Below are 16,514 nucleotides of genomic sequence, written 5' to 3'. Positions count from 1 at the left end.
CCGAGGATGTGACTTTCAGCGAAGCTGCCGCTTCTGTTAAGCTTGCGGCAGTACAGAGTGCGTTGAAAAGAAGAAGAATGAAAGTCCAGAGAACCAGAACCAGACAACTCTTCGTAATAAAGAAAAGGGGCTCCTCTAGGACAATTTTTAACACGCAAAAGTCGCATCGGCAACGCTGATTAGAAGAGTGGAATAAGAAGGCATTGATATTGCCCTCTTTCAAGAGCCGATAATCGGCATACATCCAATACTTTTGCATATGGGATTAGAGGTATTGATACCAGACATATGAAAGATTCTCAAACCCAGTTTAGCATGGGGGTCGTATCGGAAATATTGCAAAAGGTGTAAGTCAGACCTGACCTAACACCAAAATCATATACAAGCCTATCGTCTTTTCTATTATAAACGGTGGAAAGACTTCTTAATAGGTACATAAGTGCTAAAAGATAATCATCTAAGCAATCGTCAATATGCATACCAACCTGGTAAATCTACTAACTCAGCGGTGGATAATCTACATAAAGAGACTTATCTTAAAGTCAATAGAGGACAAAGATAGAGAGAATAGAGAAAAAAGGAACATTGGTTAAAGCAATGAGTAGACGAGGCATATCTGCGGTAATATGCAGATGGATACGGGCATCCCTGGAGAATAGGATAGTAACATACACTTTGAGTAAACTAACCATCTAAGCAAAAGCAGGTGGAGGCTGTCCACAAGGAAAAGTACTTTAGGCAACTTTGGTAGATGATCTCAAAAATCTGTCCAAAAGACTTTTACTGGTTAGGATACGCTGAGGCTATTACAATTGTCGTCAAGGACAAATTCGCCAAGGTTGTATCTGGGAGAATGCAAGAAGCCCTAAATATAATTGATAACTGTTGTAAACAAGAGAGACTGACAATCAATGATCAAAAAACACAAATCATCAACTTCGCAAAAAAGACAGCATTAAAAGACCTAAAACCATCAATGCTGGGAGGAACAGAGATTTCATTTGTGAAAGAAACAGAGTACCTAGGGGTATATTTGATTATAGTTTACACGGAATACTCACATACTGAAAACCACACAGAAAGCTGTTATGTCTTTGGGCAGACGTAAAAATTGGGGGCTAAACCCCAAAATGACTTTTGGTTATTAGACCAATAATAACCTATGGGTCTGTGGCGTAATGAACAAAGACGCAGCAAGTAGAAGCAATAAGGCAGCTAAGTAATACACAAAGGCTAGCATGTCTGTGTATTACGGGGCCCATAAAAACAACTCGTACAGCGGCGTTAAAAGCCAGATCTGTGATACACATATTTTTACATAGTCAGCAACACATAAGCCAGGACCATAGTCCTGACAATAGACAGCTCATCGAGAAGCTAAAAGCAGATATCGTAATGAGGCAACCCATCGATGCAATAGCTACGAGATAAATTTTGACAATAAATTAAAAATTATTATACAAGCCAATAGGACTGGAAGGAAGGTGTACCCATATAAGCAGAAACGATTTGGTACACTGATAGCTCAAAAGCATCTGAGGGTATAGGAAACGGTATAGTAGTGACAAAGCAACGGATACATTTCCCGGTAAGTCTATTTAAGGATCACTTTTCCAGGTGGAAATTAATGGCAATTAATATATAAAATAAATATTTAATAAATTAAAATAAAATAAATAAAAAATAAAATAAATAATAAATAAAACAGTAAAGTATCTTGAAGAAAAACATAATACAGTGCTTGAAAGATGTATACAGTTAGACAGGCAAATGAGAAAAAATAATATACTGATATATGGAATAGAAAAACCTCAAAACGGAGATATAATTGCAGAAGTACTTAACTTGTTCCACGAGGTGCTTAAAGTCGAAGTGTCAGTTTGCGAAATAAACAATATTTATCAAATAAAAATAGGAACTAAAAACGCAGTTAAAGTTGAATTTCTATCTTATCTTAAGAAAAATATAATACTAAAAAACTGTAGTAAATTGCGTAATACCAATATTTATATAAATCACGATCTATGCTACTAGGATAGACAAGACCAAAATCTTCTTACTACACATCTTAAACTAGCAAGAGAAAAGAAAATTTATGCTAAAATTCGTGGCAAATACTTAGTCATAAATAATGAAAAATACTCTGCTAAAGACTTGAGAAATATGGAAAAGGATGAAAATGAAGATGATATTCAATCAGAAAAACCTAAACCACACAGTGCACCAGAAACACCAACACCAAATTCTAAAACATTTTTTGAAGACAGCATCTCACAATTTACCTTAGCTACGCCGAAGACTTCATCACAGAAAGAATCCCAACAACAAAACCTTAACCTGATAACTACACTGACTGAAAAACTGACAAAGGAATCAGATGCTGATAAAAGTAAATCAGAAAAAAAGAGTTCGGAAAAGAAAAATATTGTAGACCATAAAGAAGTACTACGAGGAGTGGAGAAGAACAAAAACGAAGATAGACACGAAGAAGGAAAAAAGCCAAAATCAAGACACAACTCTACTTCAGGTACCAAAGAAAGAGTTAATACTCGACAGCAAAGCAGTAAGTGCTAGAATTTTGTAAGACAATTATTTTTAGGTATTTCATTATCAATTTTTTTTAGTTGTTGTTATAGTATGGATTCATACATTCGTGATGTAGACTACATTCCCGTAATCACTCATAAACCTAAAAATATAGAAGATTTTAATAAGTTAACTGCGGATTTTTATACAGGTAAAAATAATGAAAATTTTACCATTTTACACCAAAATATTAGATTAGCCTTAATAAAAATCTAGATCAGTTACGGTTAAATATACAACAGATGACACTTGATTTTGACTGTATATGTCTAACGGAAACTTGGATTATTCCTGATAAATCTTTATTTCAAATAGATAATTATAACATTTTATATAATGAAGGAGATATAAATCAAAATGATGGTGTCGTTGTATACATAAAAAGAATTTAAGATTTACGTGGAAGGTTGTAAACATTAGTGTAGGTAAGGTACTAGAAATAACTATATTAGGTAAATATAATCAAAATACAATATTAACATTAATTTATAGACCACCATCGACAGATGAAGAGCATTTTTGTATTGGTCTAGATAAATATTTAGAGAGCACTAAAAATTATGTTTGTAAATATCATGTTTTATTGGGTGATATTAATATTAATATCAAAAATATAGCACCAGATTCTTCTGAGTATCTAAGTATATTGAGTGAACATAATTTTTTATCATTAATAAATAAAAATACTAGAGTTCAGGGCGATTCTCGTAGTTGTATAGACCATATTTTTGTAAAAAGTAAGTTTTGTATTAATAATTATACTTTACCAGCTGTTCTGGATCTTTCCGTGACTGATCATAAAGCAACATTTGTAAGTTTTTCTTTTGAAAAAAATAAAATTGAATGCAAAACTAAGTTTAGGAAAATAGTTAATTATGATGATTTAAAAAGAGATCTTAGTTTTCAAAATTGGGATCACTGTTCTGATATGAATAACCCTAATGCTTTCCTTAATAATTTTACCGACACCCTCATTTCATTAATCAATAAAAATACCAAAGAAATAAAGAAAAAAAAATGTGAAGTTAAGCGAAATATCTGGATGACAGACGGCTTAGTAAAATCGGTTAATAAAAAAAATCAACTTTACAGACATTTTATGAACAACCCAGAAGACCTAACATTCAAAAAAGAATACACAATTTACAAAAATAAATTAAATAAGCTAATCATTGAGGCAAAAAAAAATTATTTTCACACGGAAATTACAAAACATAAAAATAGTTCTAAAGGTCTGTGGAATACTATTAAACAATTGGATAATAATAGTACAAAAAGTGAAATTAATTCCATTTTAAATCAAAATAATGAGGTAATCACTGATAGTCAGAATATTAGCAATATTTTTAATGATTATTTTTGTAATGTAGGGTGCACGCTTGCTAAAAGTATTAATATATCATCTTCTCCTGATCCTCCAAAAAATGCATGTCATAGTACGTTTTTTCTAAAACCCGTAACGAAATCAGAAGTTCAGAGTATTATTCATTCCCTAAAACCAAAAAAATCTCCTGGCATAGACAACATTTCCGCCGATCTGTTAAAGATCATTTGTAATTATGTTGTTGATCCGATAACTGATTTAATAAATAAAATATTTGAACATGGTATATGTCCTGACCTTTTTAAAAAAGCTGTAATTATACCTATATTTAAAAAAGGTGATACAAAATTGGTGCAAAATTATCGTCCTATATCACTTATTACCAGCCTAGCAAAAATTTTTGAAAAGGCCTTAGCAGAACGAGTAAATCAATATCTTACAAAGTTTAACCTGCTGTTTCCAAACCAATTTGGTTTTAAGAAGGGATATTCCACTTCAGATGCTATAACGTCCGCTACTGATTATTTATATAAGATGCTGGAAAATGGCTCTCCTACTTTAGCGATATTTTTGGATCTAGCTAAGGCATTTGACACTGTTAGTCATCAGCAGTTGTTAAGTGCTTTGGATGATCTGGGAATAAGGGGCATACCGTACTTACTATTTCAAAGTTATTTAAAAAATAGATCGCAAGTTGTCAACATTAATAACAAAGTAAGTGCTGAAAAAATCATTGAGTATGGTGTGCCGCAAGGTACTGTTTTAGGTCCTTTACTGTTTTCAATATATATAAATGATCTAGCATCAATGAAAATAAATGGAAAGATTATTTGTTTTGCTGACGATACTGTCATACTTTACAGTAGTGATTCTTGGGAAAAACTTAAAACTTTAGCAGAAACAGAAACTATAAAGGTTCTAGAATGGCTAAATAGGAAATTACTGACAGTTAATACTGATAAAACTTATTTCATACCATTTTAAATATACAAAAACAATTTACCCGACATTTTGGAATTAAATCTAAGCTATAATAACGCGTTCATTAAAATAAATAGGAAAAAATACATAAAATATTTAGGAGTTTATATTGATTGTCACTTGAAGTGGGATGTACATATTGATATGGTATGTAAAACTCTAAGAATGTTATACAAATTTAGATATCTCAGCAATATTCTTAATTTGTCTTACTTAAAGATAATATACTATTCTTTGATAGTCACGTCTTAGATATGCCATTTTAGCATGGGGTGGAACATATGCTTCTCAAATAAATAAACTTGAAATATTACAAAGGAGGTTTTTGAAAATAATGCTAAAAAAATCTCGCTTATATTCTTCAGAACTTCTTTATCAGAAAGCAGATATTTTTAGTATTAGACAGTTATATTTGTTAAACATTATTTTGCTTACATACAAAAACAAACATGTTTTAAAATCAATAGATCATACTTAGAGCACTAGAAGAAAAGTTCATGACTATGTCCAAATTACTAGTACTTATAAATCAATTGGAAAACACAATTTCTCTTACTTCATTCCTAGTGAATGAATATTAAGTTCTATAAGAGACATTCACTCATAATTGTTTATTTATATAGGTGCTGGTTTAGTTTTAATATGAAAATAAGTTATAGGTAAATTTATCAATTAATATAAATACTATGTGTGTATGCAATCAAATTACGGTACCTGTGATGCTGTGATGTTGATGTATACTTCTTCTTCCTCAGTGCACTGGGCGATTCGGGAACAAAATCTTCTCACAATGTCACGTGGTCAGGGTACTATTTACACAAATACTGGAGTGTTTAGCGCGACGATTTATACAGGACTATCTCTAAACTAAGACTGAAAAATATGCGTGTCGCCCGTAGCTTGCTCCCTTAAGATTAGGGGGGGCTGTACAGGTCCGTATTAATTTACGATGACAAAACATACACACACGTTAAGTAAAGAATTAAAATATAAAAATAAAATAATAAAAATTATTAATATAAACTGAGTATATATGTGGAGGGACGTAACATTCCCACCCACCAAAATGCATATTTGCATTTTTAGTCAATATAAGGCAAAGGGCATAGCTTAACCAAAGGTCGCCTAAGTTCACCTTTCGCGGTTTGTACGATAGCTACGCGAGCAATATCATCTTGACCAAAAATTAAAGTTTTAATTCGACCCATTTGCCATTGTAAGGGAGGCTTGGTCTCATTACGTATTAGTACGAGTGTACCTATATTAGGATTACCCTCATTTTTATGCCACTTCGAGCGTTGATGAAGAGTATGTAAACATTCTCTGCTCCATCTCTGCCAAAAGTCTGCATGTAAGCGTTGCAGCAATTGCCAACGACTTAGTCTATTTAAATTAACATCACTGTAATCCCGATCGGGAATTATCTTTAAAGGCTCTATTTCCTCCTTCAAATATCTTTGTTGCACTAATCTAATTAGTTGATTAGTGGCGTTACTTTGTTCCTGAATAGAAAGCTTTCCAACTGTTCGTTGATTGACTGATTTTAGGTTACCAACAAATCTAAGAACATAGGAAAAGATACGTTTTAATTTTGAAAAGGAAGAAAATCGATTACAGAGATTATCGACAAATTCATCAGATGAAAAAGACAAAAGACAACTTTTCTGTTTCAATTCTAAGTTATGTTCAATAGAATCGGTCAAAGAGAATGACCAGTTATCTTCCGTAGTGCGAAGAAACTCCGGACCCACCCACCAAGCAGGAGTATTTAAGAAATCCTCAGGGAAAAGTCCACGGGATCCGTGATCCGCACTATTTAATGAAGAAGGAATATATCGCCAGTGTTTTGAAGCTATCCTGTCTTGAATATAAGAAATTCTGTTACTGACGAAGGTTTTCCATTTATATGGCTGTGAATTAATCCAATGAAGAACAACAGTCGAATCTGACCATGCGTAAATTCTACTAAACTGTATAGTGAGAGTCTGCAGTATATAAGATAATAATTTGCTAAGAATTACTGCTGCATTGAGCTCGAGACGAGGAATAGTTTGCACCCTGGTAGGAGATACCTTTGTTCGGGCTAAAAGAAAATAAGTTTTGATGACTCCTGTATCATAACACACACGAAGGTATGTAACAGCAGAAGATCCACGTAAAGAAGCGTCGCAAAAGCCATGAAGCTCACAGGAAATAATTGCATTTAAAGAAATATGACGAGGTATAGTAAACTTAGATAGTATAGGCAGTTCAATTTTAAATTGTTCCCACCTTGAAGTAATTTCCAAAGGTGGAGTTGCATCCCAATCTAAATTAAGTAGCCAAAGACGTTGAATAATAGTCTTCACTATCAAAGTGACAGGATTAAGAATACCGTAAGGATCGAATATGCGAGCTATTTGGGATAAGAGATTTCGCTTTGTGCAGGAAGCTTGAAGAGGTAAAATTTTGTAAAAGAAATCATCAGATGATGGATTCCATCCAAGTCCTAATACCTTTAACGAAGATTGATCTAAGTCAAATGAAAAAGACTGTTGCAGAATATGATCCAAAGGAATATTAGCGAGAGAGAATAACTGAGGGGCATTACTTGCCCATTTTCGTAACTCAAATCCACCACGTTTCAATAAAGATATTAATTCTTTTATAGCAAGAACACTATTTTCTAAAGAATCCTTTCCTGTCACCACATCGTCTACGTAAGTATCTTTTAGGAGTATAGATGAGGCTACAGGTAAGTCCGGTTCGTCGAGTGCTAGCTGCTGTAGAGTACGAATTGCAAGATATGGTGAGCTAGACACACCGAAAGTAACTCGAGTAAGTTCGTATTCAGCAATAGATTCCTGTTCCGAAAAACGCCAAAGTATTCTTTGAAATCTTTGTTGCTCAGGAGCGATAAGAATCTGAGTAAACATGGATTTAATATCTGCAGTAAAGACATATTTATGAAACCTGAATTTAAGCAATAAATTTACAAGATCATTTTGTAATTTTGGACCTGAATTTAACGTATCGTTTAAAGACGGAAAGTTAGGGGCGTGTGCGGAAGCATCAAACACAACGCGCAATGGAGTAGTACTGGACTCCTTGTAAATACAATGGTGTGGTAGATAATAAGCATTATTTATTGCCGTACTTGGCTGAATAGGATTTAAATAATGATTATCTATGAAACTTTTGATAAAGCTTGAATATTGAATCTTAAGTGATTCATTTTTGGCAAATCTGCGCTCTAAAGAACTAAATCTTTGTAAGGCTAAACGTTTTGTGTCGCCAAAAGAAGGTATTTCGTTTTTGAAAGGCAGCTTTACTACAAATCTGCCCTCGGAATTTCTACAAGTGGTTTGAGTATACAGCTTCTCACAGAATGAGTCTTCCGGAGAATAAGATTTAACTTCTGGTACTTCCTCAATGGCCCAGAATTGTTTTAATGTCGCATCTAATTGCTCAGAATCATTAGCAGAAAATGACGTGAAAAAGGAATGAATATTTGTTATATTTGTAGGTGGAATATTTCCCATCAAAACATAACCGAAACTTGTTTCAAGAGCTGAAAGCTGATCATTACGGGTTTTAATAATTCCTCCTGTTAAGATGTAAGGAAAGATATTTGCTCCTAATAGAACATCAACTTTACCTGGAATATTTGCCATTTTATCAGCCAACCTTAAATGTTGAAGATACGGCAAGTTGTCTAAAGAAATTGGAACAGTTGGCATATTTTGACAGATTTGAGGAAGAATTATTGCATCTATCTCGCAATGAAAGTTTATGTCATAAGACGAAGAAATATTCAATTTTACGCCTGATTTGGCTGGGGTGCACATTCTATCAAGACCTTGTATCGATAAAGCCGCATTGAATTTAGGGAGACTTAATTTGTCTGCACATTCTTTACTAATGAAGTTAGCTTGAGACGCACTGTCTAATAAGGCTCTAACTTCCAAGGCTTTACCAAAACGATCGAGAACATGAATTGTAGCCGTAGCTAGCAAGACATTATTTGTCAAAGTATTTGATAAGGCGGAAACAGAAGGCATAGGATCGTTAGATGAACTAGCAACCTCGTTGTGAGAAGAAGAAGAAGAAGAATCATTCGCATTGAGATTATCAAAGTGAAGAGAAGTATGATGTTTTTTATTACAATGTGTACATCTTTTGGATGAAGGGCATTTGATCGTAACATGAGTTTTAGACAAGCAGTTTATACAACATTTATTCTGTTTAGCAAAGTCAAAACGTTTTTGAGGTGATTCAGCAAGAAATTGATTGCATTTAAATAAAGCATGATCCGAACCACAAAATAGACACTTATTTTTGACAGAACTGGTCAAAAATGTAGAAGTTTGACGAGATGAAAACCTTACGTTATTAGAAGTATCGGAACTAGTAGATTTAACATTTTTGCTGACTTGTCTTTTATATGACTCCAATGAAGTGCAACGCTGCAATGCGAACTTATAAACTTCCTCATAGGAAGGTACATTTTTTGAAGCAAAGTGTAATTCGAAAGCTCTAACTGTTTCTACATCCAATTTGTCCATCAGTAAATTCATTAGAATAAAGTCCCATTGAGCGGGAGAAAAAAGTAATTTTTCTAAAGAGGCTAAGTTTTCATTGAAAATATCTAATAATTTTCTAAGTGAAACAGGATCATCAGTTTTAACCACACTGGCATTTTGAATATTTTTCCATAATGCTCTAGATAAGTCTCGTTTACCTTCATAGCGATCAATTAAGGTGTTGTAGGCAATTATATAATTAGAATCTTGCAGCTTAATGCTTTTAATTAAATTGTAAGGTACTCCCTTAAGTGATTGCAGAAGATAACTAAACTTTTCTATATTAGAAAGATCAGAATTATTGTGTACAAGAGCATTATATAAGTCTATAAAAGTGGGGAAATCTGTAATCTCGCCCGCAAATATACTTAAATTTAGTTTAGGAAGATTTACGTTAGTTTTTGAGTTGATTTGTGGATCAGGGGACACATTTTGAGTTCCACTAGTAGTATTGTTTAATAAAGAATTATGTTTAAAATAAAGAGAAGCTATTTTATTAATACTATTGGCAAATTCAAACCTAATTATTTCTTCCGTATCCAAATTTGCGTCTTCCTCGACAGCAATTAAATTAATTAATTCAGTATGCTGATTATTGAAGCTAGTATTGATAGCTTCATAATCTTTTGCAGCAAAGAGAAACCCTGGAATTAATGAACCATCAACCAACACTTCCTCTGCCAGCTTTTCCATTTGTTTAATCTTACAAATGTCAACGTTTCTCAATGCACGCAAACGAACAATTCTATTTGAACTTCTAGAAGACATTATTGTAGATATAGAAAAAGAAATTTATGTAACACAAAGAACCTTTAAAGAATGATCTCAATAAATTCAATATGTACTCGTATATGTAATATATGTAATACTTTTAAAGTTATGAAACTCAATAAGTATCAGTAAGAATAAATATTTATTATATATGAGTATGTATAATCGAGCAAACAAAAAAAAACAACACTCCAAGTATTATTTAAACAAAATCAATATATATTTATTTAATTGTAACTAGAAATATACGCATAAAATATTTTTAAAACCAGTAGTTCAATTAATATTGCGTTTTTTTTTTAATTTCCTAAGTTATATAAAATAAATATATAATCATATAAACCCCTTGTATTTAAAGAATTCTAAATTGTAGATTGTAACAGAAATTGAACGTTTTTGGAAAGTTTCAACGGCTGTACTTCGATTTAACAATAAGTCAGGTAGATACCCTCGTTTGGGATTATCGCATCTGTTGCAAGATGTGTACGGCTAGTGGAATTTTTTCAGTGATTTTAAACGACCTTTGATAAGAAACTTTGCCCAAATATTTAAAAATTTATATAATTTGATCACGTTTTTAATTGAATAAATTATTTAAACTAATTTTAATCCGGCTCGAAGGACCAAATGAATGAATATTAAGTTCTATAAGAGACATTCACATAATTGTTTATTTATATAGGTGCTGGTTTAGTTTTAATATGAAAATAAGTTATAGGTAAATTTATCAATTAATATAAATACTATGTGTGTATGCAATAAAATTACGGTACCTGTGATGCTGTGATGTTGATGTATACTTCTTCTTCCTCAGTGCACTGGGCGATTCGGGAACAAAATCTTCTCACAATGTCACGTGGTCAGGGTACTATTTACACAAATACTGGAGTGTTTAGCGCGACGATTTATACAGGACTATCTCTAAACTAAGACTGAAAAATATGCGTGTCGCCCGTAGCTTGCTCCCTTAAGATTAGGGGGGGCTGTACAGGTCCGTATTAATTTACGATGACAAAACATACACACACGTTAAGTAAAGAATTAAAATATAAAAATAAAATAATAAAAATTATTAATATAAACTGAGTATATATGTGGAGGGACGTAACACCTAGAATATTTAATTATTTACCCGAGATGTATAAAACTTACATAAGAAAAATCAACTCATTTAACATGATTAAATCCATTTTTACAAAATTTCTCAAGAACAGTGGATCTGAAATTTTGAATGCGATCTTTTTTTAATTAAAATCATCATATAACTAATACTATACAGAATACTTTGTAACAATTTTTTTTTTGTATTATCAACCTAATGGTACTGTAGAACAAATATTGAATAGTGTAAATGAGTGTAATCCCTGAGCACAACCTCTGGTTCATCAGGGAATTTCTTCTCTGTTTATTTGCTACTATTTGTTTGTACAAAATATTTAACTTAGAATTAATTTGTAATTGTATTATTTTGAACTATCATATTGTAACATTGTTGTATATTGTATATTGGGAAGTAAATAAACATTATTATTATTATTATTATTATTAATTCATCACTGCACGGAAGAGATGGAAAGGCAGAAAAAACGCACCGTTCAATTATTGCCATCTTCACAGATAGTCAGCCAGCGATTAAGGCACTAAATTCTGTAAAGGGCAACTCTAAGCTTATATAAAGTGTGCCCTAAATAAACTAGGAAACCGTAGCAATGTTACGGTAGCCTGAAGCCAAAAGCCAGCGGTAAAGAGCTATATGAAAGGTTCAGTTTCGAAGCTATTAGACCTTTTAAAAGGATCAGGCTAGATTATGTAATCTAGGCTTATAGGATCACAATAAATATAAAAAGGTCGTAGTAGAATATTCCAAATGCCACCTCATTACATCTATCTATCTATCACCTATTCATCCCTTCCTGGAGTGAACCAGTGCTAGTATATGATAAAAATCAACAAAAGTAAATTTTTATACGATGTATTTAACACAAGAAAATTAAAATAAAAATACCCATACACACAAAATAACAATTTTAAGTTATTGTAAGGTTAAGTATTGACAAAAAGAAAACTCATAATTTTGATTAAGATTTTATCTTAAAAATATTTTACACTTTTGAACAATAATGTTGAACATTCTATAGACTTGAAACATTTCACAACAATTAAAAAAATGAATACGTTTTTATGTAATTTTAACAATATTTAAAGTGTTTTACAATAGTTATCTTTTTATTATATATTTTTTATATATTTATTAAGTATTTTTTAACATTTTTTTGTTTGTAAAAATTTATTTCCTAACTTTGACTCATACGCTTATGTTAAAGATCTTAAATAGAATACAGATTCAATAAATCATCAGATTATTATAAAAACGGAATGGTGATTTAGGAAACTCCCTATAGAAATTATTTCGTACAGCCGATAGAATAACTCCCAAGATTTTTTTGGCTTCTGTATACAGTAAAAATGCACAACACAAGCAGCGAAGCAGTAATGCACTAATATCAAAATATCATCTTTCTTCTAACCTCTCTCTTATAATAGCTGCTATGAGTGTATCTGCGTTACTGAAAGCAAAATATACACAAATTATATAACAAGAAATCCAAATGGGAAGATTTTCGTATCAGAACTAAAGGAAAAGTCCATCTACGCAGTGGAGTTGATGAGAAGATATCAACACTTAATAAACTACTGATAAAAGCAGTTCAACAAGCTACTCCTCAATAAACAATCCAGAAGAAAGTCAGTTTAGTGCCAGTAGAAATTAAAAAACTTAGTAATATTGCAAAAAACGCAACGCAAGCTCCTGACGGTAAGACAAATTTGGTAACTATGTGACGGTCTAAGCAGAAGCGATAACTCTATTTTTATCCTTCTAAATGTTACCTAAGAATTTGATAAAGTGATGCTATAATGATAAAAGAACTGTCGCGCTGAGGAATCAGTTTTATAATATACGTATTTAATGTAATTCTGTGACTCAACAAGGCCTAAGCAATTTATAATAATTTGAGAGTAGCTGAAAAAAAAATAATTTACGCTCTCAAAATTCTATTTAATAGATGTTCCTAAACCGGAAAAATCCCAACGTGGTAGAACAATGCTATCATCGTAAAGCATTGAAAGGGATGTATGTAAATTTCGCATTTCCGTTTTATACGGTTGAATTCAGACCAAAACATAATTGGTTGCTAATTTATTACGGAAAGAAAAAATTTATTGCTGTAGCCGTTTCCGAGAAACAGTGGGTATGCTAATTTTAAGGTAAAGCTAGCCATAGCTATATCTCGACAAGTAAGAGGGGTGCAGGGTACATGTTGGCGGCAAATTTTATTGCTAATGAATTGCTGTTAATTGGTATATTAACCAAACTCCAAAAACTACCCCATCATCCCCTAGCCCAAAACACACCTCCAGAAAACCAAGAGATCAGCCAGAAAACGAACTACAAGGAATTGATTACTAATTTATTGCCGAAATACTTAAATACTCTCGAAATTCCTTTTTGGTGATTGGCCCGCTTATTCCCGATTAGTCCAGACATAAATCCATTAGAACATTTATGGGACATTTTAGGGGAAAAGATTAAAAAGAGACAGAAACGATTAAAGAGCCGAAAATAGCGTTGAATGAAGAATGGGAACATATATAGTTGAAGAAGATGCAGCACCTTGCAGCAACAGATTCAGCAACTTATTGAAAAGATGCCTAGATGCGTGTTGAAATCCTCGGCAGTTACCAAACAATGTTAATTTTTTTTGTGTTACTTATTACTTTCTTTTGGATTACTTATTTCCCCATTGAACCACTTAATACCTATACAATTAAAATAAAGATACAAAATACAAAACAATTGTCGAAAGCACTAGACTGCATGGAATAGAACTGTGAGAGGTAAATAAAAGAAATTGATTTATTAAAATTAAAGTCATGAAAACGAATTACGATGCGAGAGGAAATCGCATGGTCGAGTCATTTTCCGTATATTTTTAGTTGGCTATTTAAAATATCACAAATCTGATTCATATACGAACCTCGATTGGTATTCTGTTTGTCGAACGTATTTAAGAATTATGAAACAATTATTACTCAAGAATATTCGCATATTATTGACTTAGATTTAAATCTGTGAGATAAATTTAATTAGCAGAAACCCCACCAGTATACCAGTATTAAGTTATAAATAATAATTATTTCCTATAAATGCTGTTATAATCATGTTTTTCTTTGAATTGAATGTTTTGGAAATAAAAAAACGCTTTATATTATGTATTCCATTATAGACTGTAGAGAAACCCTAAACCGGTAAAATATCGTGTGACGAGGATTATTTTACCAGAATTCAATGCAATTAATTTTATCATTTTGATATGTATCATCGTTCGATTAAAAACTAATTGTGAGAATTTTAAAATCGATATAAACTGCTTTAAGCAACGTTATATATTTTAACAATGATATTTGTGAATTTATTCAAAAACAAAAAAATCATAAAAACGTATTCTTTAGTACAACTACCAATCTAAAACATTTTTCGCGAGATAAGGCCTTGTAACATGTCAAAACTATTGCCATCGGGATGGATTGTACTGATCTCGCCTTCGCAGTTTCTAACTTTTAAGAATCCAAAATCATCGATACCAACTATATGCATTTTTTCGGTTTCATCTTTTGACACTTGCACAGTCACATCACTATTACTGAAAAAGAAGAGTTATGTATTATAATATGAGAAATACAACAGTTAATACTATTTTATATGATAGTAATGAACTAGAAATTAATAAACTTAACTAAATACCAGTTTATTTAAAAATCAATTTATTATTTTATAATTTTAGTAGTTAGAGATACCAAAATCAAACATATGCATCTCCAATCTTTCAGTGCTATAGCTGCAACCACCTATTGCTGATCATTTTAAGTTTTATATAGGATATGAACTAAAATGCTATTAAATGTGTTAACTTAGCACCCATATGGATATGAGTAAATCAGGTTGGTAATAACTGAACTTTAAAGAAGAACTTTTCGCATGATCTTTAATTACCAGAGCACAGCAAAAACGAAACGTTTTTCTGTTTAGCTATTTTCCTCTATAATTCGCACCCTTTTATCAAAAATTAAAATTTCTTCTTCATGTGTTCTCTCCTCATCGGAGGTTGGCGAACATCAACTGGAATTATTCTCAATAATCATTTTCCTTTAATCTTACCTTCAACGATCAACTGCAGAAAACCATACTTATCATTTCTTAAGATATGGCCAAATTAAGATCTTACTACCATTTAGAGCGTAATATTCAATGTAATTAATTACAATTCGAAGGACCACCCACTAACGTGGAAATAATAGAATACAAGCATTAACAAATATGTAATTAATTGACTAACTTTTTTACTATAACTAACTTAAGATCTGGTCAAAGCTTTTTCGTGGAGTTCTTATATTTAAACCTCAGATTCACTATAGCACTGATACAGTTTTAAGATCTCTAGCTAGAACGTGAACTAATGAGGTTTTCTTTAGGTATAATAAACTTAATTAACAATAAGCGTTTGCGAAACGTGTAGCTTTTAAACTATAAAGACACACAATAACTATATAAAATGCAATAGAGTTTTTACTCTAAACTAAAAGCATCTAAACCTCGCTAGATTCAAGTTGATACTAAAAAATCTACCCTGGATTCTTACAGACTACATTCAAATTATAATTGCAATGCCTACCAGGGGGTTGGTGAGGGACAACTTCGAAATTTTCATTAGTTAGGTAAAACCACCTTTTTGAATGTTTGCTACCCTGGATTTTCTGTGGTAGTGTGGGTAGTGTGTAAGTTTTCGGTAAGTAAAAACATCTTTTGAAGGTAAAAGTTATTTTAATACCAGAGGCGTAACAACTTTCTTATAGAAATTTATCCAAAGCCCATAGCTTTGACCAACAGTATCAAATGTTTCAGATTCTAATACAGAGTCTGCAGCTAAGTCTTTGTGAAACAGATCGATTTTATGCACATAATTTATCCATATTGAGGAGCGAGGGGCTAGGTGAAGTATCCCTTCAGCTAGAAATATCCTAAACTTACTACTTAAGCACAACTACAGTAGACCGTGCTACAGAAGACTATCGGCTTCAGACAATGGAAGAGGAATCAGCTTAATAGACAGAGCGATTATATTCTCCATCAGCAGTACGAACACGAACAATTCTAACTTTTCTATCTTTGCTGCTAATTGGTTCTATCACTCTTGCTAGCGGCCACCGTAACGGAGGTGTATTTTCACTTA

General features: G+C 32.1%; 1 protein-coding gene across 5 annotated transcripts in view; it reads right to left on the bottom strand.

The window, feature by feature from the left end:
- Positions 1 to 12,308: 12,308 nt before the first annotated feature.
- Positions 12,309 to 16,514, bottom strand: part of Hcs (holocarboxylase synthetase-like protein) — a 161,093-nt gene continuing 156,887 nt past the window's right edge. For all 5 annotated transcript variants that reach the window (XM_072522975.1, XM_072522977.1, XM_072522974.1 and 2 more), the window contains exon 11: positions 12,309 to 14,927. In XM_072522975.1, coding sequence (XP_072379076.1) covers positions 14,750 to 14,927 — 178 coding nt within the window. In that variant the 3' untranslated portion in view covers positions 12,309 to 14,749. The remainder of the gene's footprint in view (positions 14,928 to 16,514) is intronic.

Source organism: Diabrotica undecimpunctata, chromosome 2, assembly GCF_040954645.1.
Source record: "Diabrotica undecimpunctata isolate CICGRU chromosome 2, icDiaUnde3, whole genome shotgun sequence".
Classification (NCBI taxonomy): Eukaryota; Metazoa; Arthropoda; class Insecta; order Coleoptera; family Chrysomelidae; genus Diabrotica; species Diabrotica undecimpunctata.
This window is presented reverse-complemented; position numbering and strand designations above follow the sequence as displayed.